General features: G+C 41.2%; 3 protein-coding genes across 3 annotated transcripts; 1 reads left to right on the plus strand and 2 right to left on the minus strand.

Annotated features, from left to right (window-relative positions):
• Positions 1-1141: 1141 nt before the first annotated feature.
• Positions 1142-9446, minus strand: cyp27c1 (cytochrome P450, family 27, subfamily C, polypeptide 1). Its single transcript, XM_072380806.1, has 9 exons — positions 9026-9446; positions 8091-8281; positions 7558-7757; positions 7034-7243; positions 6072-6235; positions 3985-4151; positions 3605-3683; positions 3188-3391; positions 1142-2256 (listed from the first exon to the last, which is right to left on the minus strand). The coding sequence occupies exons 1-9, from the start codon at positions 9314-9316 to the stop codon at positions 2137-2139; spliced, it is 1626 nt and encodes a 541-aa protein (XP_072236907.1). The 5' UTR covers positions 9317-9446; the 3' UTR covers positions 1142-2136.
• Positions 9447-10851: 1405 nt separating this feature from the next.
• Positions 10852-22069, minus strand: ercc3 (excision repair cross-complementation group 3). Its single transcript, XM_072380805.1, has 15 exons — positions 21934-22069; positions 21299-21498; positions 20934-21170; positions 20774-20823; positions 20542-20677; positions 20149-20319; positions 19786-19990; positions 19239-19553; positions 18915-19099; positions 17712-17914; positions 17519-17615; positions 16170-16287; positions 15908-16026; positions 11638-11787; positions 10852-11457 (listed from the first exon to the last, which is right to left on the minus strand). The coding sequence occupies exons 1-15, from the start codon at positions 21959-21961 to the stop codon at positions 11320-11322; spliced, it is 2352 nt and encodes a 783-aa protein (XP_072236906.1). The 5' UTR covers positions 21962-22069; the 3' UTR covers positions 10852-11319.
• A 1238-nt stretch (positions 22070-23307) lies between these two features.
• Positions 23308-25934, plus strand: gpalpp1 (GPALPP motifs containing 1). Its single transcript, XM_072380807.1, has 7 exons — positions 23308-23477; positions 23599-23716; positions 23796-23876; positions 23988-24237; positions 24362-24526; positions 24627-24728; positions 24828-25934. Exons 1-7 carry the CDS (start codon positions 23393-23395, stop codon positions 25044-25046), a joined length of 1020 nt encoding a protein of 339 aa, XP_072236908.1. The 5' UTR covers positions 23308-23392; the 3' UTR covers positions 25047-25934.
• The last annotated feature ends 177 nt before the right edge of the window (positions 25935-26111 follow it).

Here is a 26111-nt window from a genome sequence, read left to right on the forward strand (position 1 = left end):
ATAGTCCGTACTAATGTCAGTCCCTAATGTTCATATTCAGTGTTTTTATTGGCAATAATGTTGACTCATCAGAATTGCCAAAGTGTCAAGAGTGATGAATAAAATAGATCATTTTTTAAATCGTGAAAAGAAATTCTATCTTATGAAATAGAAAAGATAAGTAGATAAAGATAAATCCCAGTCTCAGTTATGCTTTAACATGAGTTTAAGGTTAAGATTAGAGGAATACATTGCTGATAATTTCAAACTGTCTTGCTATTGACTGTATATGACTTTTTATATGGTTTGTTTCATCACAAGGAGTCAAAAGGAAAAATATCTAAATTGAAATAATACTTGGATGCCCAATATATTTAGTCATTTGAGTCTTGATTTATGTTTATGCGTTTAGCAGATGCTTTTATTAAAAGCGACTTATTGGAAACGTCAGAGCATCAGTGCGAATTTATATCCATTTCATCTCAGACCCCTGTCTTCTTCCTTCTAGATTGAGGACTGAGACTCTTAGAGAGGAAAAACAACCACAGGCCATGTAGATCTGATTTGTGGTTGCTGTAAATTCCAATTGTGTTTCTTGTAGTTGCTTTATGTATCACTTTGCATTACTTTGAGGTCATTTTTACATTAATTTGACTCCCTCCACTTTACTTTTTCTTTTGTTTGTTTCTGCTAATTTAGTGTCACAATTTAAGGGTAACATATTTTAGGTGTTTTGAACGTCTCTTTTGAACGCATGTAGATTTTAGATCAAACTCGGATCTTTCTTACTTTATGGCTCTCCGCCCCGTGGCAGCTAAACCTACTCCATAATCTGTCCACCAAATGTAACTTAGCTTAACTGGTCCTCATTTTCCTCCGTTGTTCTGCAGTTTTAGTACTTATGTCAGCTGCTTTGGTTGAAGATTAAGACCCCTTAACTGAGCGATGCCATCTAGCAGGTGAGCCCACAACCCACAGTTTCATTTGAATCCTCTGGAAGTGTAATGGGCCTTCAAGCAAACCAGATGAAAGAGGAGCAAATGGGACACCCACTTGATACTCCAGAAGATCAAGTGGGTGTCTCAGGAGTGGGATATTAACAGCCAGTCATACATAAACTGCCATATACTGTTAAAGATCTTCAGGAAGGACAACACACAAGTAAACTAATAAGATAACTTTATTGCTCACCAGTTTCACTGGAACTACAGAAAAAACGTGAAGACAAAAGAATAGATAAATACAGAAATTTATAAGCATTTCCATTTAACTTCATGTCAGTCAATGTGATCCTTCCAACAACCTGTCCTTTTCTCTTTGCAACAAACTTTCCCAACATGCATTTACCTTCTGAAAATGACAAAAATGTAATGTTTGTAGAATACCTTCACACAAGCATCATGTTAACCAGAACTACCTCACGCACTATGACCCATTTGTATTATGTGAAACAAAGACATTCAACTAGAGGGACAAATTTTCACTTCTAAACCACATCATCAAATTTATGTCTACTTTAAAAAATAGGTTAAAACAATTTTACGACTAAGACATATATTACATAAAAATATAGTAACAGTCTTTTCTTCAGTTGCAGAGAGAAGATCTGTGTATTTAATGCTCTAGGAATATACAGTACGTGGAATAACATCTCATAATGCCTTTTATGTTAGTCGAACCAATATTTTGGTTTGGTCACTGAATAAAGCTCGCCACAACTCCGTTAAAGACAGCACATTTTTAGTACATTCATAGCTGCCCCTCAACATTTCAATGAATTGCTTTTCCCAAAACTCAGAAGAAGATGTATGCATACAGATATAAGAGGATACAGTAATGGAGAAGAATGGAGACTAGTTCATTTTTCCACTTGCTGCTTTGAAGAGCATGGATAGAAGGGACAATAAAAAAGCTGCAGTGGTTCTAAGCTAAAATAATACACATTCAACACAGTGTTTACAGCTTACATCATTTACACATATTTGTGTGTCCTATCAAGACACTTTTTTTCCTTTTGCCTGAGTAAAACCTCAGTCTAAGCTCAATATCTAGAATAAAACTGAAAAGCTATCTAAAAGTAGTGTCTTCAGTGCCTCCAATAATGAATCAGCACCCGAATATACACTGATAGAAGATCTTGTGAAGAAGAGCCTGGGTCTAGTTTTCCCTGTCGATGAACTGCAGGTGGACGGGGAGAGCAGGGCAGAGCAGCCCATGGGTTTTGGCCTTGACATCAGCAGTGAGAGGAGACCTGCAGATGTGGAACCTCTGTATAAGCTGCAAAATCAAAACAAAGATGCACAATTTCAATAATGACACATGGTCTGTGTGTAACCTAAAGTAAAATGCTGCTCCTTTGATCAATGATTGAGGTTAACCAACTTGAGAATATGTGTGAGAAACCCCAGAAGGGTTCTGAGGAAGTTAAGGAGGGACTGAGGAATACTGAAAGTCACTTATATTCAATCTGTAGTGAATATTTGCAAAATCTTGCAACCTTGATTAACACCTGTTTAATGTTTAGGCATCAGAACGTTGTCTCAAAAGCCTGAGAAAATGCAATATAAGTGGATATTATGGTGCCAGGGTTTCAATGACTGAGATAGTAAGCTTCCCCTCAGATAAAGAAAAAAAAAATACCCACAGTCCCACTATCTTCTCGCTTGTGCTAAATTATTGGATGCCAATAAGATCATGATTTCATTGTGTAGTCCCATGTGACCACATATTGTTGTTTGACATATACAGATTGTGCTAAATACACAGACGTTTCGTGCATAGTTACTTATTAATTTCTGACTTGTGGAAAAAATAGTCGGCTTCCACTAGCTAATGGATTTGAGTTCTTCAAACCCATTACAAATATTCAAGTTCTTTTTTAATGACTAATGTAAAATGTCCTCTCCTTCATCCACTGTGCCTCCCCAGAAACTGTTTGGAGGCCCACCTTACACTATGAAAACAATTAATTAGGCAGTTAAGATTTTGAAATGTCAACTTGTTCTTTATTTTCATTTTTCTGAAGCTATGAAAACATACAGGCAGCATTATGGAACCTGGCTAAAAGTAAGAATGGTGCTGAACATATTCATATTAAATAATTATATGATTTGTTTAATATTCTTTTAAAATCTTTTTTTTTCATATACATTCAAAGTAGATTTTATACTTAATGAGATTGTTTGCCAAGCGTGGATTAATCACCTACCCTTGTGAGAGCAAGATGCATCTCCAACTCTGCTATTCTCCTGCCAATGCAGCTCCTAATGCCGTAGCCAAAGGGAATCGAGCCAAAGTTGTCAACACGATCTGTGGAATCTTTTCGTACCCAGCGATCTGGTCGGAAGTCTAAAGCATCTGCAAAGTTCTCTTCATCTAAAGATGTGGAGTAGTGACACAGGGCCAACTGAGTCTAACAAAAAGAGAAAAAAGAAAAAACACTCATGTTGCGCAATGTAAACAGCTGGGTACATTCATTCATACTCAAGAGACCAACAGAGATGTGTGAGTATTGCAGCATCGTGTTACATCTGGTTTCAACGTTTTTTGGCTAACTCTTTAAAAAAAAAAAAAACTTTTTGTCCTCAGCATATGCACACTCCAGAAGTGTCTCTATCCGTCTTACCCCTTTGGGGATGAAGTATCCACCGACCACCAAGTCATCCTGGGTAATCCGTCCGTTGCCTGGGAGAACTGGAAAAAGCCTGCTCCCAGGGTGGGACACACAAAGACTGTTATTCAACAGCACTATACAGTATGCTAAGCTTTTCTGAAGGACTCTTTTCAAAGACAACCAGACAAGAGAAAAACACAGAAAGACGGCTGCCAGATTAAAGATATTCACGTGAACATCCTAAACCAGAAAAGGACTCATTTTTAAAGTGTATCGTGCTACTGTAGTTGTAGTTGTTTCCGAGTTGATTAAAAAAAAAAAAAAAAAAGGAGAGCCACCGAAAGCTAAAGAAAACAAGCTAGGATAGTATGAAAATCTAGGAGGAAACATACCTGAGAGTCTCTTTGACAAGCCCTCTGATAAGAGGCAGATGAGTGATGTCATCAGCTGTGGCGACTGCTCCAGGCCCCAGAGTCTGTGTGACTTCTGTATAGATTTGCTGCTGTATGTGGGGATGTCGTGCCAACAGATAGCTTGCCCAAGACAAGGTGAAGGACGTCTAGAATAACAACATGAGGTATTCAAATGAGAAATTGCATACACTGGCCAGGAAGTATATTGTTTTAGTGACATTTATGAGCTCTTCTATTAAACCTCTTATTGAAATGTTGCCTTTTTTTCTTGAGGTTCTACAAAGGTCTCAACTAAGCTGATATAAGAAGTTCCATTGTGTTGTGCTAGAGACTTTGCAAGAGAGAGGCTTTGGGGGACAGGAGGCTAATTCCACATGCTGAGTAGATATTCATTTTCCCACCACCTGCAGCACTCTCAGCCCCTTAACCCTCATCGTACGCAACTCATTTTTGCACTTTGTTTAATTGCACTCACTTGTATCACACCTATGTGTGTTACAGTAAGGCACTCTTGCCAAATTAATTAGAAAACTGAAAATAACCTAATTGACCATCAAATCCTATTAGTGGGGATAGCATTACAGGGTTTTTCTGCATCACATAATACTTCCAGTGATTTTCCCTTGTCATTGGACACCATTTGATCTTCTCCATCTCATCATCTGTCCCAGCTCCATTCGTGTGACTTATGTTTCACTGACATTTCAATTTGAATGAGGTGGGCAGATGACCAAATTATATGAAAATGGGTTTCACATCCCCTTCCCATGTTGGTGGAGAATGCTTTCTGCCATGCACTTCCTCTTCCCACATCTAGTTCTTTTGCTGACATCCCTGTCTATCTTTCCATCCGGCCCACTCACTTTTCCACCAGTGCATTTTATGACATATACAGATACCAGAAGGGCAACCCTGTTTTTGCATACATTAAACATGATCGACCTCAGAGGTAAGCACAAGGTCAGCGTCTTCAAGTAGATTAATGATCAAAAAAAGCATCTACCCATGTGTGCATAACACTAAAGACTCCCAGACTACTTGCTACTAATCAATCCCAGCTGGCACAGATGCTAGCAACTCAGAAGAGAGACATGAGACAAAGCTCATCCAAGGTCAGTTTCCAAAAGCTTGAGCTTTCCCCTCTATTATTCTCTTAATTTCCCAAATACCAATCATGCACTCAGCTCGTTTTTTCCTTCATTCCTATTAAGTCAATTCCCAGCTCTTTCCTCACAACCAGCCCCTTGTCCACTCCCTCCCATCATCTCACCTCTGCCCTGACTGTGCTATAACTCTGGCTGTGGCTAACGTGTCCTGACAGCTCTTGTGTGTGCCGACTAAAAGCAATTGCACCACAGGGTCAGGTAATGGCATAGCTAAGCTCATCCCCCACCAGGACGTGGCCAATTCAACAAGTTCCACAAAAACACACACCCTTTTATCTTGTGGGCCCAAGCTTAACACAAAACACTCTACCCCCCAATTCTCATTAATCTGACAGTAACCCAAACAAATTAGGCAGTAACTATGAACATATGCACATGCATACACTCTGATACCTCCCCCATGATTTCTATATAATTTCATTTGCAAAAAAGAAATAAAAGTCAACAGATTCCCAAAAATTGTGGTTCATCACGACATCAAACCTGCAACCTTAATTAAACCAGCAGCTTTAATTACTAGCAAGTACAACTATGTGTCTAATTAAGTTCTAGAGTGGAAATATACACAACACAGATGTCTGGCATAGTGAGGGGAAAAAAAAGAGGACAAAGGGCCCCCTGTGTAGATCTGACAGACAAATGACAAGAAACTTAATCAGAGTGAGAACAAGTTTGTCAGTGGGATACTGTGTAACCTCCTGATTCAGGGCTCTGACCTGACGCTGGCACAGCTACACAGGCACAGATGTGGCGCCAGAAACCCAACCCCTGAAACTAAACACTGTCAGCTCAAACACACACGTGTGAACCCCTCCGACTCATCTCCTGAAACAGCAAAAATGACTGTAACTCCCCACACTTCAATTCCCTCTCTGCACAAATACGTGTGCATAAACACACCGTGTCAACCCCGGCCAGGAGCATCTCTGTTACGTTGGCGTAGATTTCCTCCAGGCTCATCTCCTTCGTAATGAGCATGTGTGTGAGCAGCCCCCCCTTCACCTCCTCTCCCCGCTGCAGCTGGGCCTTTATCTCTGTGAACCTCTTATCAACATGAATGATGCCTGGAATTAGATGGATACACAGGGTAGGATAAGGTGAAAAAAGGAAGGAGAGATGAGAATGAAAAGGGAGGGAAGGAGGGTAAAAAAAAAAGAGAATATAGCACTCATGTTATGCAAGAAAGGGACCTCATACTCCCACAATCCCATGTTAGAGCAGTGGATATTTATATGCAAATCAACATTCCTTTCTTTTAATGTCAGACAATTTAAAAGAAAAAAAGGCTTGCAAGTACTTTGCCAGATTTAAACTTTATGCTTTGTTTGTTTGTTTTCCTGGATAATGCAAAAATATCCATCTTTTAAAGGTTTCAATGTTGTTTTAAAACCCTCAGAACTCAGGTAGAAAGAACAGGAAAATCATAAAGGACAAAAATTTTACAAATATAGTAGACTGGACATGACTTTGAACACCAACTATTCCCCCACTATGCTCTCTGGTATGTGATTCAAGGGAAAAAATAATAAAAAGCTCTGCATGACCAGAGTGCAATATAGAGTACAATGAGAAGCGAGGCTTGCAAGTGTTTGTGTGAATTTAGTGAATGAGAAACATTGAAAAGCCCTTTGTGGAGCCTAGATAAGGTTAAAAGGTGCTAGATAATGCAAGTGTAGACCTTTTATCATAGTGTTGTTTTTTCGATCAGTCTCTTGAAAAAGTACTAAATTGTTGTAATGCCCTTTCAATGCGAGAGCACTTCCATTTACGCACTAGTTCACTGGGGTTAACAAATATATCACAGCACAAAGAATTAATGCCTGGACCTAATGAAAAAGGATTACAAGCTGTAAACCACTTACTGAATTTGAAGAGGCCATCCCAGGAATAACAGAACTCCTCCCAGGGTTTGGGAATGATGGGACGGAGCCACTTAGGGATCGCTCCGGCATACATGGTCATTTTGAAGGAGCTGAACATGAGGTTCAGGGCAGAGATGTAATCTTGGGTTTCTTCAGGAATATTATTTTCCAAACATCCTAGTCTGCACTCGTACAAAATAGCAGCCACACCTGTGAGAACAAAGATGAACAAGGGTTGAAGCTGGAAAGCTGCAGCAGGGATTTCTTGCTCGTCACTCATTTGTATTTTCATTTACCAATGTCATTTATTTATCTTTCCTCGAACTTCACATATTGTACATTAGTTGTTTGTAAATTGTAGCATCATGGCCACTTTGGCATTCTAAATTGGAGAGAAATGAGAGAAGAATGGTGCATGTTTTCTCTGTTTTCTTTGTCTCTTCTGCTCAGATTGTCTCACGGATCTCTTTTTCTTCATGCATATACAACCCCTTCAGAACAGACCTCTAAAGAAATTTACCAACCTTCCATAGCATATTTGAAGAAGAGGTCATTCACGTTAAGCACAGTGGCTCCATCTGACTGCTGGGCACGCAGGCTATTGACCCTTTCGATCAGGTCATCTACTACTTTGTTGACATCATCAGAGAAGACAGCTACATCACGGGGGCGCATGATAAGTTGTCTGAGGACACTACGCATCTTGAGCCAATCCTCTCCTTCACTGAAAAACAAGTGACAAAAATAACTTTTTGGCAGTCTTTCACAGATATATTGAGAAAACAAACTAGTTTTATGAGGAAAGATTGAGTTGATTATGATAGAAAAAATTAAAACATTGATGCTAAATTGTTTTAATTATTGTATGTCTGGGCAAAACATTTGGACTAATCTAAAGCATGTACAGCAGAAGTTCTGATCCTTTAAATTTTTCAGACACAGAGCATTGTGTGGCTCAAATCCAAACCCAGACCTAATGTGATAATACCAATTACTCTAATCAAGGTATTATTTCAGGTTATCAGGATTTAAAGATCAAAGGGTTAGAGGGACTCACGCTGAGATGAGACCAGTGGCACGACCTCTCATGTCTCTGTACTCTTTCCAGGATTCCATGTTAGCCCTCTGGGGTGCCACACCTTCAGCCCGGAGCACCTCAGCCACAAGGTCACGATCGGCTACAGAGACAACCAGCTGGGGCCCAAACCGAGACTTGAAGATTTTTCCATACATCTTCCTGTGTTCCATCTATAAAATGATAGTGACATATGCCACCGCAAAAAAAGTTTGTGTGATTGCTGTTATGAGTAAAAGTCACTTTATATAGGCGAAATGTATTCCCCCAAGTGTGATAGAGCCTCTGAAAAAGAACACCGTGTTTTTCACACAGAGTGAATGAATTCTTAAAGAAATCACTATATCCACCAAGAAGATTTATTTTTGATCTCATCTTCAACGATAACTTGAAGACCGATTTTTTTGTTTTTCTCATAGGCAAGTATAAAATCAATTATGCAAGTATAAAATCTCTGGAACAAATCTATGTCAAATGAAGAAATACTATGGAGAAATCAAAATTCGCCGAATATTTACTTGAAGTTCTAGGTGTACGGAGGAATACGCGTGCTGATTTTTTCAGTGCGAACAATTAACGTTTAAATGTAAAGAATGGTTATTTTCTTAAAGGTCAACAAAGGTCTTGTTTATTGGCAATGTGTACCCCTTTATGTAATATCTGATGAATAAAACACTTTCGGTATTTCCTATGTCTCACACTATTACAAAACCTATGAATGGGAGCATAAAGTTGACCATGGGTCGAGCCCCTGGTGCGCTTTTACGCAACAGTCTGTGCCATTTTGCGTAAAGGTGGCAAAACTGGCTCAGTCTTACAACACTCGGGCACTTTACCATTGATGGGAACTCGAGGAGATTACCTCAAGTGAAACAAAGCGTGATTAGCCACACATGGGCGTTTGAGGACACTGTTACCTGAATTTCGTGGATTCTGCTAAAGCCGTCTCTCCAAAAGAACTGAATCAAATTGGAAAGGGTACTGGGCCCTGGCATCTCCTTCAGGGTCTTGATTCTCATTTTCTCACCGACATCGGCCGGTGTGATCAGTCTGTCCGAAACCGTCTCCTCTCCGGATGCGGGGATCTCCAAAGCCTCGCTGGCCGCTGACTTGTGTAAGGCGCGTAAGACGTAGAACAGCTGGTTATTCCACCGGTCGGCTTGAAACTTTTTCCAGCATGTTTTTGTAAAACGGTTCACGATAGCCATTATTGGGATGCTTCTTGGTGTCTCCTGAGCAAGGAAGGTACGCAATTAAATGTCCCGTAAAGTCTGGAAGCGCAACGATCACATCTATAAATGCATCTTCCTGGCACGTGTAAACGCAGACGGTCTTGTATTATAGACCCCTTTTAAATAGTGGCTTGTACAACCTCAGTGGATGAGGATTGGATGATCGCTTGAAAGGAAGGGAGGGATAACTGCTTTATTCGGGTGTGGGCGTTTCCCCAAAAACTGTTGAGACCATGTTTTCATTGCAAAAGTGGGCGCAGTACAACGTGCGAAAACACAGTTACATCACTTCAATCAATCAAGCGCCGTACGTGCACGCGCACAATCCACCCACTGAAGGAAATAAACTCGGTGACAAACGTCAAATGAGGTCGACTTACTTGTTGAAAAGAGTGTTGGGGGAGAGGACAGAGCCACCCACAGCTCCTGTAAGTACGAGGAGCGTTCACAAACCATTGACCGTTTACACATACACATAGAAGAGTTCACGTTGTAAAGTTTTATTTTAAGAAATACTGACAGTCTGTATACAGTCTGTGCGGATGGACTGCAGAAGCTCACAAAGGCACGGGATTTACAGGTCTAACATTTTTCATCCCGCCTGACGTGTAATTAAACATCTGCAAAAGACGAATGGTATGTTTGGCAGCTCAGCTAAAGCAAAATATTAGTATCTATCTCGTAAAGTATACCCATGAACTCAAACTGAACTTAAAGATGGCGATCTTCTTCACCCCTCTAAGTGGTGGATGTAAAGAGTTTTACATCCCAAACCTGCTGCCACTTTCAACAGAGCTAAAACATTAGCGCAGGCTATCTTCCACGATCCCCATGCCATGCATCACTTATTAAGGATAGAAATCAGCAGACAGTAAGATGGTCCATCCTCTCTGTAGTTAATTGACAGACACGTGAATTCAAATCCCCCTCGATGCTCTTCACTTTTTTCCAAACCTTTAAGCTCTAAGTGATTACTCCCGCGGGTCATAGATGAGGCTGTTCACGGGGAAACATGCAGCCAAGGGCGGCTGGGCAGAGGTGCTTATTTTCCCACACTCGCCCCCTTTTGGGGCTTGCACAAGGATCTCGATTTTCTTGTTGGAATACCTTTCAAGTCATCAACAGGGAGAGGAAGTCCTCCCATCCTCCCACCTTTCCTCCCCCCTCTATTCCTGGCTTTTATGCAAGCAGTTTCACTCCTTACATTCTCTATGGATGTGAATTGTTGTACATAGTACTACACATGCTTCATCAGGCCAAAAGACCATAACTTTAAATGAGATGTGGTCAGTCTTGACTATTTCCCAACAGCAACAAGAGTCTTTGTGTTTTCTTTATTTGAACCTATTTATTGATTTCCCCTTTGTTATATAACACTGAAGTTATTCACCGTCTTTTTTCGGCAACCAACATTCATTCCGGTGTAATTACCATGTTCTTACTGTCCAGACTTTTTCAATACATCAAAAGTTAACAACAAGCAAACAAAAGTAAACAACTTCAGATACAAATTATTCTACAAAATGTATTAAGGAACATTTTAAAGTTGATTCCATGACATAACATTAAAAACAAAATCTTTTCTTTTCTTCAGGTACAGACCAATGGGCATTTCAGCCAAATTTACAAACGGTTAATCTGGTGACCAAAATACATCCATTATTATCTCAATCAAGTTAACACTAAATAGATGTTTTTCCTTCCCTCTGCCAAAAGGCTGAGTTGATCTTTAGCCAATTAAAAGGTAGCACGGCCTCTTCGTCGTGTTTGAGCAGCCGTCCAGTCTCATCCTCCGTAGAGACAAGTCTGGCTTTCCAAAGCCATCAGACTTAGTTGCTGGTTATCTTCAAAAGTTGCTTTATTCACCAGTCAAGATGGACTCTGAACCCGCAACTCAGTAGTTGCTTTTCCCCCCTCAACTATGTCCTATTGCCCTGTTACAACAGAGTAGGTTTTTCAAGTGTCAGGGTTCAGTGGAGCTACTTTCTGAAGCGCTTGAACAGTGGGTGAACACTCTTGCCCGCTGCAGAGGCTTTGCTGCCCCGGCTCTGATATTCCATGTAGATGGTGTCGTCTGCACCAGACATGGAGCTCATGGTGCCTGCTCGCCTTGAGACCTGATGAAGGAGCAGAGAGAGAGAGAGACGTGAGAATTTTCATGAACATTCCACACAGAGCCTCCAACGTTTAGGGACCTGCGGCTGTAATATACACACTGTGTAAATTTGCCAGCAGCTGACAAAAACTTCTTCTTGTAGCCGTTTTACACCTTTTCTGAATTTAGAGAAAGTCATCACCTGTGGTCTCGTGCCCACTTCGCCTGCCACCACCTCCTCCTCAGCATCCAGGTCTGAGGCAGCCAGCACCTTCTGAAGCAGCTGCTGTTGTTCGTCTCTGCTGGAGAACATCAAGTCCTCTTCCTCCATACCCGCCAACTTGGTGATGACCTGTGAAAGAGAGTTTGTGGCAGAATTAATGAAAGGAACAAAAACACGATGCATCATAAATGAAGTTCAAGGATCAGATACACGGTTTTTGATCCCTTTTCGTTTTGTTGTGGACAAACATTTTCCAGTTTGTCACAAATACATTTAATAATTAAAAAAAACAACCTAATGGGTAAAAGATTTCTGTAATTTCTGTAAGATACAGTTATTATATTATTTTCCATGTGTAAAATTTTACTGGCATTTTGTCATCTGATACGATTGATGCTGTGTTAAGGCCATCAAACATTAAAGCAAGGCTACAGGAGTTTGTGAACCTGTGATTCTGACTCATTCTGAAGTACATTGACTTTTGCTCTACATGTGTCTGGGCCTGAGTCTGCCCTAGGGGGCCTGGGGCCCGAGATACCACAGTTCACGACTTTGCTCTCCAGCCCTGCACCACAACGTTTTGCTTTACGGTCACATGTGTGGAGTTCGGATGGTGTCGTTGTGGCCTCTACTACATGACAAGACATTTGTGTGTATGGCTGTGCATGTGCAGGGCCGCACGGTGCTTTTATGACAGCGGTGTGACGCCTGTACGCTGTCGGGGTAGCAAAGAGCAAAGAAATTCCCCAGATCCTCAAGTGTTACGTTAAGTTAAAACTACAAAACTGCTGAAGTGGGGGTAAGATTCAGAAATGATCAAATTAACTCAAATGGAAATTTACAAGAAGAAAAAAAGATGGTAGAAGATTATAAACTCAAAGACTTGACTGACAGCAAAATAAAAAAATTAAAAATGAACCTCATCCCCGAACACTTCAATGAGGAGGTGCAATATGTCAACCTGTATCTGCCGTGTCCTGTTTGTAAATGTCACCTCTGAAGAGATCCAGCTCAAGGCGACGTCTCTTCGCTTGTGACATTAATATGATGAGTATTTCCTTATTGCTAAATCCAGTACTGACATTCAGATTTCATTAGGTCATCCTCTATTGGAATACTTCACAACAAACGGCTGCATGTATACTGTTCTGAACAAAAACGTTTTCTTCTTCCTGTAAATGTAATTATGATACGTTTCATGTTGGAGAGCATCTGATGGTTTTCTTGTACATTTATGACTTGAATCCCTTTTCCAGTGTTTTTAATAGTAGCCCCCTCCCTGGCCTCTGGCCCGAAAACTCCGCCACAGACATATGACCCACATTCCTCAAAATTTAACTGTAGATCTGAATCAGCAGCAGAAGTGGAGGCGTCTGCTGACAGACTGAAAACTAACTCTGTAAGTGATTCATTCTTTTCTCTTGTTTTGTCTCCACAGAAAACCCACACTGACCGTTGCCAGAATCCCGCTCAGATTTCAGTGTTGGACAGCTTCAGAGCGCACCAGCCACCAGCCAGACAGGATATGATGAAACCAAATCCTTTTGGACGTGTAACATCAGGCTCATTCTAGTCTGAACTACATCTCCAGATAAGAGACACTGAAAGGAGAACATTCAAACTTTTAAAAATCGATACTACAGAGAAGCAAAGCGCAACCTGAACATTAAGGATCCGTTTCAGAAATCATTTTAAAAAAGGGAGTCAAATACTGAAAAAAGAAACTTTAAAATCTAATTATTATTGATCACATTGGCTTTATTTAAAGGAAGGTCCTCCTCTCATAACCTTAGATGCGAGTTCCATCTCATGTTTTAGTTATAGTAATGATGCCGCTGCCATCTCAGTTTTTGCTGAGAAAGCATTTGACAGGGCTGAGTGGAGCTGTCAAACCTCCGGTTCAGGAGGAGCAGTGTGGCTTTCGCCCAGGTCATGGAACAGTGGACCAGATCTCTACCCTTACAGTTACTGAGGGGACCATCCAGTCTACATGTGTTTTGTAGGGGGCTGCTGAGGGAGTATGGGGTACCGGAGTCGCTTTTGATTGCTTTCCGGCCCCTGCATAACCAAAGCAGGCCCAGGACTTGAGAGGCCCTTCTGGCCTGGGAACGCCTCAGGAGCCCCCAGGCTGGGGAGATGGATGTCTGGGTTTTTCTCCTGGACCTGTTGCCTCCGTTACTCGACCTCGGAAGAAAACAGATGGATGGATGGAGTGGAGCTTTTAATTTTCCTCAGTCCCCAATTTCTGTTTCTACTATTTATTGAGCCATTATCGATAGCTGTTAGAGAACAGGTAGGAATTAAAGGGGAAGGGAACGTAAAGTTTTTTTGTAATCCGTCTGCTCTCTGACACAGCATCCTCTACAGAGACTCTCTTTGATAGAATTTAGGCATTTTCACAGATTTCTGGTTAGAAAATCAATGGCACAAATCAGAGGTTATGTCTCCAATGTGTGCTGCTCACAGATGGTCAAAGTTGATCAGTTTAAATGGATCTCATCTGGGATAAACTATACGGATGCTAAATGTTCCTTCCACCCTTACAAAGATAAAGCAAAGAATAAAAAGTACTTGTAGAGTTCCCCAACTAATGTGAAGCTGTACAGTATTGCCTGTGAGTTGGCCAACTTTGCAAAGTGTTGGATAAATGAGAACTACCACTCTGAATGGGTGTCAATTGAGCAAGAACTCACTGCCCCCTTTAGTCCAGATGAGGTATTGTCACAAACAGTCTCATCAACAGGTGATTTTGGGGGTAAACCAATGAATCCAGTTCCGTGTCACTTGAAGAATCTAAGGATTAAGCTCCACAAATTCTTGAATATCTCCCCATATAGACAGATATATTCTTCACCATGAAATAATCCAACATTTAAATTAGGGAAACTAGTATTTTCTTGGCACAGACTACTGACAATATAGTCAAATCCCATCAGTAACTCTGCACAAAGCCTAATTTGAAGGACAAGGGAGACTTTTAGAGACATTTACAGATCAGAGGCAGTTTGGGGAGGTACTGTCAAACAAACATCTGATACAGTGTTATTTTAAGATGCCTAAAATAGCTCGCTAAGCTTCTGCCATGTATAAGTTGTTGTTAATAATTTAAATATTAACGCTGGTCAGGAGCGCTGGGCAGAGTTCATTTCCAGCACGGGCTGGTCCACGAGAGAAGCTTGAGGAAAATTGACACATCATAAGATACTACATCTATACAGTTTTACACCCATCCGTTTACCTAACATGACGGTATCTTTGTAGGCGATACATGGACTCGCCCCGTGCCTTTCTGGAGGAAAATAACTGAACTAATACAAGTTTGGCTTGATGCACCAGTGCCAGAATCATTTAGTCTCTTTCTTTTGGAGGAAGGGTCATGTTTACCTAAAGTCTGTAAACCAGCAAGTTAACTTCTTAGAAGTTCTTTCTGTTGCTAACCACACCTTACCCTTATAGGTCTGGGATGTGCTTTGTCATTTGTTATGACATTATTGGCCTGTAAACATGGTCTTTTTTTGCAAGGATTATGTTGTTAGATTTTGTCAGACTGTTAAATCATAATCTGAGGAAAAAAAAGCCATCTGCTATCACTGTTATGTACATGATGTGCTGGTGTCTGAGCAAACAAAATAGCAAGTGAACACCTTGCAGAGAAGATTTCCAACAAGCTTTTCTTTAAAAGTTATTTAAAAAACAAAATCCACTTCAGTAACGTTTGATTTCATCTGCTGAGATCACAGTATTACCATATTATTATCAGCATGATACTGATTTTCCATTCTAATATGATTAATCAATCAATTATCGATACCCCCGTACTGCATTATCCCCAATTGCAGCTAAAAATGACTTAAGAGGAGGGCACTGACAATGTCATAAGTATCTGTTCATGAGAGCCGTATCTATGCTTTGTTATAGGGTTCCATTTGTCCCAAGGGTGTGGAAAGTATGTTCCAAAAACGGGCTTAGATTTCAGAAAATCAAGTGAAAGAAATGTAGAATGAGAGATTTCACCGACTAATGAGAGGTCAACTGGATCCTTGGTGGGCTAAGGTGCAAAACTAGGTGAAATCCAGTGTCCTGACTTTAAATAATTCAAACTGTGAAAGTGAACTTCTATGTGGATATCTGAGTCATAAGAATAAATGTCAAACACAGATACGATAAAATTAGTGTTGCAATTCAGCGAGGAAGCATGACTAATGTGGGATTGCATCGAGATGATAAGACGCAGCAGCAGTGAGCAAACCTTAAAGCTGTATCCCTGGTCGACGAGGAACCTCTGCCTCTTGGTGGAGTAAGCCATCTCCTGGGTGTCCTGGGACACCAGTGAATAGAAGTATGCGTTGTACTCCTCTGCCACCATTCCTAAATGGGCAGATGACGGCGTGAGATCAACTGTTTTTGTTCAGGGATGTTGGTGGTCAAGAAAGTTTGGTGCGTTACAAATGAGCAAACAATGAAGGGGTTTTTTGTTTGTTTGTTTTTGTTTTTTTTGCAATTGCACAAACCTTTCTTGGCTCTCAAGACTCTGCCGAGCCTCTGGGCCTCCTGTCTGCGGGACCCGCCATGGGAAGAGATCTGGATCAGAACATTGGCCTCTGGCAAATCAAAGGAAGTGTCTCCAACCTGTTCACACATTCACAGATATGCAATATTACCACTAAAAAAACAAGTTTACCAGTCTGCATTTTATTTTATTTTATTTTTTTAATTGAAAGGAAATGTGGGATTTTCTTTTAAACCCTGATACGGTCAGTACAATAAAAATGAATGTTTTGGACCCGAGATATTCAGGTTGTCAACTGAATGTCAAACTTTGTGGAGTATGCTGATCATTAACAAAGATAAAGTGTTGTTAGTTGGCAAGAGGAAGCTGCGATATATGTTATTGGGAGCAAAATCCAGAACAAAAATAGGGAAGATTGAAATAAGATCAAAAACTACAACTATAAAGGAAGACATAAAGAAAAACTAAAAGCTCAAAGAACAAGACACCCTGATTAAACTTGCAAATGAACATGTATCAAAAGATGTCAGATTTAGTAGATTTGTCTTATTTTCAAGTGAGTCCAAATTTAACCTACTTAGATCCGATGGGAAAATGTTTCAGAGCAAAGCAAAGAAAGAGACGAAATCAAACTGTCGTTAGGGTATGGTAAAGATCGGTCTCGGGCTGTTTCTCTCGAATTCTGGTGTATTCGACCTTGTATTTACCGATGGGTGCAAAGCTGGAAAAAAAGCCCCCAAGATCTGTGCAAGAACATTTGTGCCCAGGGGTAAAACAGCATTTTCAAATGCCCTCACCTGAGCCCTGGCCTAAACCCCTTAGAGTATTTAAGGGATGTAGAGGATTCTAATTGGCTTGAATTGGATTGCATCTTTTGAAGTGTCCCGACATGACATTTGTTGTGATTTGGCATCACTGTATACAAATAAAACTGAACTGAATAGTGGAGAAAAGAACAAAAAGGCACCTCACTAGCGCAGTAGCGTAGATGAACTGAAAGCGATAAAACATTCAGGAAACTTTGTCCACAGCTACCTAAAAAACTATTCCAATTCATTCCAATCATAGTTGAGTCAAAGGTTGGCAGACTAAAAACTAAATCATCCAAACTGTGATAAAAAGCCAAAATAAGCTCATAGTAGTAACATCACGTCATGTTTCTGATTATTTGGTTTAGTATATATCCATTTACCTGAGTATACAGAAAGAAAGGAATTACATTTCACCTGTTAGCGGTACAAAAACACTTGTCTGCCTCCTAATGGCTATTAGTGGTGCATGGCAGCTGAGGGAGAGCAGTCTACATTACATGCAGTAAATCCCTGTCAGATAGACCTTGGAGATGGTTACCTTGGAGATGAAAATGGTGTTGATCTTGGGGTTGTGTTTGAAGTTCTGTAGAATCTGCATTCGCTCTCCCTGAGAGGTGGGACCATAGATGTAAGGCCTTGAGAGGGAAATGAAAGAGAGGCGTTAAAAACAGAAAGAAATCTCACTTGAACGAACACTTGAAACCTTCAAAGTACTTTTATTGAACACTCACTTGTTCAGGCGAATGGCGTATTCCTTCAAGGCGAACACATTGTCAGCAAAGACAATGATCTTGTCATTACGCCGCTCGTGGAAGCGAATGAGAAACTGACAAGCACGGAACTTATTGGGATTCATGGTGTAAAACAGGATGCGCTTCTTTGTCTTAATGGCCACATATTCTCTGTAAAACTCCGGAGACATTGGGCACCACACCTAAAGCACAGAGATGGCTACATTACTCAGATTGCCTTATTTTCAGTGATCACAACTTAAAATATGACAGCAAATTAAACGGTGTAAACACACTTCTCTCACCTGAAACTCCTTTCTTTGTTTAGCATTTCCTTTCAAACAGAGGGCAGTGCACATTTATCAACACTCACATTTAGCATTAGTGCAAATCTGCATGTGTCGTTCAAAGGGCAATTAAAAAACTGACCAAAACTGACTGAACAGTCCTGGAGTGCACAGGCTCCTCTGAATTTTCAGTCACTCTTTTCACAATGTTGGAAATTGTCAGACTGGGTTAGCCAATTAACGCACAGATTGTCTCATGCCTTACCTTCAAGGCACGGCAACAATGTTAATCTTACTCAAGTTACCAAGTTATGCTTTAATGGACCAAAGAGCTGCACTTAAAATAGAAAATTAGAAGATGCTGATCAAATAATCTTGCACCAATAATACAATGAGGTTGTATGAGGTTCAGAGTCGATGTATAAAACATCAGATAATTCAGGAGCACATACCAGAGTAGACAGCACATGTACTTGTATGTACTACATTTCATTATTAACATGTCTTTTATTTAAAAAGGAACTACAACGTTTTTATTATTTAGAAATCGAGGCATCTCTCTATTATCTACTCTATTATATGGTATAACCACCAAATATCACCGGATCATATGACATTACAGACTTTATAACATCAATGTCCCGCTCTTTCAGATATTTATATGTTTTATATATATACAGAAAGTGCACCAGGTGGTGGCTTCATCTCCGTTTAACTCTCACTACATGTGAGACATCAGCCAGGATTACACAATGACCAATTTTCTGAACATCATTTAACACAAAGCTGATTATAAAATGGCTCAATATCAGTTGAGTCAGAACGTTTATACAGAAAAAAGGCACACAAATCTCTTTTATATACAAAATCTAATGTTCCTATTCAATTATCTTATTTTCTGTGTGACAAGACCTACCTCTGCACACTGGACTTTGGCAATATAACCATTGTTCTGCAGTTCCATCCAGTTAGCCTCGAACAGCTTTGGCCCGATAAGGAAGTTGAGGTCCACAATCTTGTCATCTTCCCTGACCAGCGTGGCGGTGAGGCCCAGTTTGCAGTGGGCCTGGACAATGGTCAGAACACGACGAAACATCTTTGCTACAGAGAAAGGACAGTGATCAAGCTAAGGTTTCAACAAGGTGTGTGCCTATCCAGCGTTTCCATGTCCCACTGTAGTCAAACTATCATGAGGAAAACAAAATACTAAACTATCTGAAGCGGTCTGGTACGAACTCACCAGGGATGGTGTGCACCTCATCCAGGATAATGAGTCCCCATTCCTGGCTCCGCATCCACTCCATGACCCTTTCAGCCTCCCAGGATCGCTTGGTGGTGTGGCCCAGCATGGAGTAGGTGCTAATGGCTATTGAGCAGCCAATGGGCTTGTCTTTGGCATCGGAGGTGAAGCGGCAGATCTGAGAGTCATCGATAGTGGACCACATCTTGAACTGGGACTTCCACTGCTCCACAGACACAGAGGAGTTACCCAACACCAGGCAGCGTTTACGCACGGTGCACGCTGCTGTCACGCCCACCAGAGATTTGCCCGCTCCTGCAAATCAAAGACGGGGAAGAATCATTCAAATGAATATTTTTGATAAAGGCTCTACTGAGGACAACATCCCTTTATCAAGCAGACTGAGCAAGTTAGTCAACATGCTAGATGATGCGGATCAGTATGTCATATTCAAGTTGTACTTTCAAGTCTGTATTTAGATGTAAGGCTCTCCGTTTTATCACTCAATGTTTAGTCCTCCTCAACTGCTCTGAACCAGCTGTCTCACCGCAGGGCAGTACGATGACTCCCGAGCGCGCACGTCCATTTCCGAACATTTTGCGCAGACTCTTCTCCTGGTAGGGCCGCAACACGGCAGTGGGCTTCAGGTCTATGTTGATGTCTGGGTTGACTGTGTCATTGCGAAAGTCATACTCTGCTAAGAGGGGGTACTCCAGCTGAATACAACGCTTTTGTAGCTCTTCAATCATCTCCTAAACCAGACAAGGCAAGAACAGAGAGGAGCTGAAAGTGGGAGGTGAAAGAGTTTCCTCCCTTAAGGGCGATGCATCATTTGTAACAAAACATTAAACACAAACTGTTATTTAAGGGGCAAAACACCAAGCTTCACTTTCATTTTTTCCATTCATACCTGGCGAATTTCAAAGGATACAGTCTGAGTCTCCTCCTCCTCCTCTTCCTCCTTATCCATCTGCTCATAGTAGCTGAATATGTCCTCAGGGACCTGCTGGGTTGAAGTTTGCCCCTCGCTCACCTGCTGGGAGGTGGAAGTACCTCCCTTCTCCTGCACGGACTTGGAGATCTGCCAAAAAGAGGACTATGCGTGAGCCATCTTGGCGTAGCTGCAGCACGCTATGGTGTGATGCTACATCACAGCTACCACAAGACCCAGCTCTGCTCTGAGAAACTTCATACTTTAGCTGCTGAATTTAGCAGATGGCCTTCTACTGGAATTTTATTTCATTGACATCTTCCGGCTGAGAATACAACACCTTTGTTAACAATAAGGTGTTTGTTGGCATACCGCTGACTTGCTGTGGATGACTTCAGTAATAAGCTCCGTTTCTGCTCCGTCCGCAGTGCGGAGACGACACTCACGGATCACGTTGTCCTGCAAAAGGCGCTGGATCACATCAGGGAAGGCGCTCTCTACAAAGTACCTGAGAGTGGATGACAGGTATAAGAAGAGGACTGAAGGGACGACTAATGACGCAAAAATAAAAAGGAACAGTCTTTAAAAAAAAAAAATGCTTTACCTATTGTGTTTGAGCACCAGTTTGACCTTGCCATAGCTCACAGTGCAGAGCTGAGAGAAAAAGAGGGATCAAATGCAGTTTGTTGAAGTTATCAAAACCACACAATTAAAAAAAAATTAAATAACATCCCCAAACACACCCAATGATGTCCCAGTCAGACCTTAATGAACTGTACAATTCCATCAGGTACAGATGTCTTGCTGAGTTTCTGAAGGTACTCCACAATATCAGAAGTCTGCAGCCCCACGCTGACAGCTGCATAAAGGGAATATGCAGTCAGCTTGTACTCATGGATATGGTTCGGCCTGCACACCGGCTCTGCAATGGCCACCAGGAAATCCTGGGCGTACTTATACACCGGTGAGAAGGCTTCCAAAAAGATGTGTCCATCTGGAGCCTGCAGGGGAACCAAAACAGACATACATGTTCACTCTTATGCAAACACCGTGTAAAAACTGGAAGAGGCCACAAGTTATTCATTAGTAAATTTTCACCGAGGACATGAACAATCCAGGCGTATCTTACCACCCAGAGTGGGCGTGAGGAGTGATCGTTCTTTAACTGCATCTGCATACGATAGTCTTTGGCCCCGTACTCATCCACCTTTGTACCGGATTCATCCACTTGTTTTCCAGCAGCAGCAGGAACGGCTTCCTGAGGGTCGTTAGCTGTCGCCTCCTCTTCATCGTCTTCCTCCTCGTAAAACCGCTTCTTTGGTTTCTTCTCTGCAGCAAATGAATTGGGACAACATTCTTATATGCAGGGGAAGAAAAATAACCAACACACATGCATATATGTGACTCGTTTTGTTTTGAATTGTAATTACACATGCTGAAGCTTTTTAAAACCCACCGATTACACGCTGGTGCAGTTTGTGGGACATGTTTTGCCAAATTGCGTTGCGTGTTTAGCCTCCTGAAACATCTGTTACACACAAACCCTGTCCCTCTTTGTTGGTAACTTCTAACCTCCAGTTTCACTACAACAACCAACGTAACCTGAACTTAATATAACCATTGTAGATGTTTCAATACTCCGAGAATAAAGCCGTAGTATGGTCAGAGAGGAGGCACAGATGTTAGAAGATACTCTTCTTTCAGTTTGCGACTCAGTTAGCTCCCACTGACTAGCTACGTAGATTTGAACTTGAAGCCACTTACCCCGATCTCCTTTATCCCGTTTACCCATTTTCAAACGTTTATGTCTTAAAATAGGTCACTACTTTTTTTCTTTTCTCTCCATAAGTCAGTCGTGGTCCTGGAACGTCCAAAAGATGCACTAACTGGTGTGACACTTTTGCAACGAACGGGAAAAGAAATGAGGAGAACCAACTTCCGGTATCATCTTTCAAAATAAAACCAGGTTCGAGGAAGGTCAGTTTAATCTATTCAAGAAGGCAGATTTTAGACGCTACAATGGCTTTTTACTGCTCCCTGTTGCATCGACATTAAGGTTTAGGACTTTAGAGTGCAGACTGCGAAAACAACTTCCTTAAGTTCCTGCCACTTTAAGCAACTCTGATTCAGACACAGTGATTCAAAGCTTGGGGCCATTATGAAGACCACACTGTCATTATGACTCGAGCCTCTCATGCAATGAATTGTTTGTGTCTCTCCAACTTTCATGATGTAATTTTCCGTATTTCTTGTTTGACCTGTGTGTGACTGAATGGTGTCCTCACAGTCTGTATTGAACAGCGTTTTTCCACTTTCTTTGTGACAAACTTTGCAAAAGTTTTAACCCTTCCTCTTAAAGTCCCCTTCATTTATTCATTGCATTGGTCACTTTCATTCTTGTCTTAAAAATGTGTGTTTTGTGCGTTTATTGTCTAGCTTATATTCTCTGTGTGTGAACCACACCAGAGATGATTTTCTGTCATAGTCATCACATTTACAATCACATTTACAAACTCTGTGTGGGAACTTGAATTTGATTTCTCATGTTGTGGTTACACCTGCTGCTGAATGACTGTAGAGCTTTATTGTTCTCCAATCACCAAAGTTTCCATGACAATATCTTCATCTCTGCTGAGAATACTGACATTTACTCGGAAAATTCAACACACCCTGTTAACTGTTAATCAAACAATGCCGCTGTCGTAATCCTCAGACATGTCTGCATAAACCTGTAGATGTGACTCCTTATCCTAACACAGATGGTCCCACCTTCCATTAGGAACTGCGATTAAATGTGGTGGAACAACTGGCCCACAGATTTGGACAAATGCACTGAAATGAACACATAAAAAACGACTTTGACTTAGATTTTACGAGTTATTTTTCTTTGATTTTCAACAAGTATTTATATATACAAATTCGAAAAATGCTTTAGAGTTGGATGTTAGAGCTGAAATAACGATGACCCCATTTTCATGCAGAGGCACAAAGCATAAAAAATATGAATTAATTCAAATTCACGCTTTTCGTGCACTTTTATTCTGGCAGTTCACTGGGAAACTACCGGGGTTTTCCCATTAATTTTCGTTCATTTTCGTTAGCTTGATAGTACATTACTACGCTCCACTGTTTACTTCCTGAGTTAAAGGTCAAACGCTTCCTTTAGTTTATGAGGTAGTTTTTTTTTTTCATCTGAACAGAAACGACTTAATCTGTTACAAAGATGTCGTCTGATCAACTTATTGGACCTGCTTTGCCCCCGATGTTTAGAGAGGAGAGCTCTGAAGACGAAGATCACGAAACGGGCTGTAAGGCAGACAACATATCATTTGTCAGATGCTTGCAGAGACTGATCAAATTATGAATCGGATATATTTGGACCAGGCTGCCTTTGTTTGAGCGTTAACCGTTTTTCTTCTAACCCTGTAGTCGCCGGACCCGCTTTGCCTCCCGGCTATAAACGGGGGGAACCGTCGAGCTCCTCGGATGAGGCTGAGCCGGAGGTGGCGGTGAAAAGAGCCAGGACAGCCGGAGACAGACCTGCAGAGTGGGTGCACATGTGGACTGTATGCGAAGTACACCAGTGTCTTAACAAACAAAAAACACTAACACATGTCTCTGAGCAGGAACAAAGATGATGATGATGATGGTTTCTTTGGGCCAGCTCTGCCTCCAGGATTTAAAAAACAACAGAGTTCTCCAGAAAGGTGAGCAAATATCACCCTACAATTGTATAGTGAGCTCGTAGAAATTGAGCAGGATAACAGTGCAAGTGAATACTTAATTGTGGAAGCTGTAACTTCATAGTATTCCCGCAGGCCGCCTGCAATCGGACCGGCTTTGCCCCCAGGGTTTTGCAGAGAAACTTATGATGATGACAGTGCTGCTGAGGACGAAGACGATCTCCCAGGGCCTGCCTTACCCCCGGGCTACCATGCCGAGGCCTCTAGCAGCGAGGAAGAGGGTGAGGATGTGATTGGACCTATGCCTGCCAAAGGGCCTATTCAGGACACTGTGGCACTTGAGTTTGAGCGCAGGGCACAAAGGATGAAAGAGAAGCTGACCGATGTGAGTCCTTATTTCTTTCCACCCGTTTTTTTCCCCACGTAGTTTGAACTTTGAACTCCTCTTTCATACCTTCTGAGGTTTTCTTCCTCTGAATTTCCTCTCAGTGTGTATTTTGTGTCAACAGGACTCTCCTGAGGTGCTGGCCAGAGAAACGTGGATGACGGAGCTCCCACCAGAGCTACAGCACATTGGCTTGGGGGCGCGGACTTTCAAGAAGAGATCCGGTCCAGAAAACAAGGATCGCTCCATTTGGACGGACACGCCAGCCGACAGGGAGCGCAAGGCCAGGGTAGTTAATGAAAAATAACTCGGCTTTGTCGTTCTCATTAGGCTGCTTCTTGCTTCTAGTTCCAATCGCTGGATCTCATAGGTTTGCTCCTTCCCCTTAGGAACGTCTTGAAGGAAAGAAGAAGGGTGAGGCGGAGAAAGATGATGTCCCACAAGTTTCCCGGAAGGAATTAGAAATTGCGGAGAAAGTGTCTAAATATAATGTAAGTAGCTTTACCTCCTCACTCCAAAATGACCCTGTTTACAAGCACTTCCATTAAAGCCTGAACTAAGATGTCTGCACCCTCTTTCACTGCTTTCAGGAATCTAAACGCGCCGAGTCTCTCATGACTTTGCACACAAAGAAGATGAAAGAAAAAGCTAAGGATACCGCAGACAAACCAGTGGAGAGGAAGCCATTTGATCGGGACGCAGACCTGCAGGTGAATCGCTTTGACGACGCTCAGAAGGAGCGACTGCTGAAGAAGTCTCAGGAGCTGAACACACGCTTCTCCCACAGCAAGGACCGAATGTTCCTGTAACACACTGTCAAAGTGTTAAAGAAATCCGTCGGCGTGCAGATTTCCAGTAGCAAGCTGTCTAGTAAAATTTTTTTTATAGTGAGTTTGTACAATATGGACTATGTGTGTACAGATACTTATTTTGTTTGTGAGGTAAACGAGACTGGACTAAATGGACAGTAAAGACATGCAAGATGTCATTTATGGGAATTTGTATCGCTGACTGGATTCAATGCTATGGTAAAGGTTTTAGACTAATTCAAGTTATTACAAAGCAAGCCAGCAGAGCATGCTTTTTAACCCAGGAAATATCGCTTTAGAGCTGATGATGTGGAAAGATATAAAGATATTTAAACAAATCCTATATTTTTCATATATTGTTATACTCTATATCAGGCTGTCTTTTTAGATTTGGCTACATAACAGCAACAGGAACAGCACATCAGTTTACTTGATATTCATCCTGTCATATTGGTGGTTATTTTATTTTGGTGCGCTGAAATTATTCTGGAAGTCAGTGGGAAAAAGTCAGACTTTGTTAACTCTCACTGTCCTTAATCCCACAATTACATGATCCAGTTGCAATGACAGACGACAAAAAAGTGGCCCAAATGCATGTATGTGTAATCTCAAATTTAAAAAAAGTAGTGTAAAGCTGGCTTGTTATATTCTGCAGAGTCACTGTCACTTTATTGTAAGACATTTTCACCGGTCTGTCACATAATGATCTGTTTTTTTGTTTGTTTGTTTTTTTTTCATATTTTTTATTTTATTTCTACAGAATGAATAAAAACTCTCGAATAATTGGTTTTGCTAAACCTACTGCTTTGGACGAATCATTGACTCGGATCCTCGGACCCACTCAAAGCCACCAAATCTTTGTATTAAAGCATAATTTATAAACTGTGACTGATTTTAAAAAATATATATTATTATTGTAAATGTATTTAATGCAGATTGCTGTAAAATATAGCAGAAACTCCATGTTGCCTGTTCTTTGTACCTTTATATTTTAGTAAGAATTATTATTTTGCCCGCACCTAAATAGTTTTGTAGATTTTTTAAATAAACTGTATGGTACCAAGC

This window comes from Leuresthes tenuis, unplaced genomic scaffold (genome assembly GCF_036924035.1).
Source record: "Leuresthes tenuis unplaced genomic scaffold, fLeuTen1.0.hap1 SCAF_2, whole genome shotgun sequence".
Classification (NCBI taxonomy): Eukaryota; Metazoa; Chordata; class Actinopteri; order Atheriniformes; family Atherinopsidae; genus Leuresthes; species Leuresthes tenuis.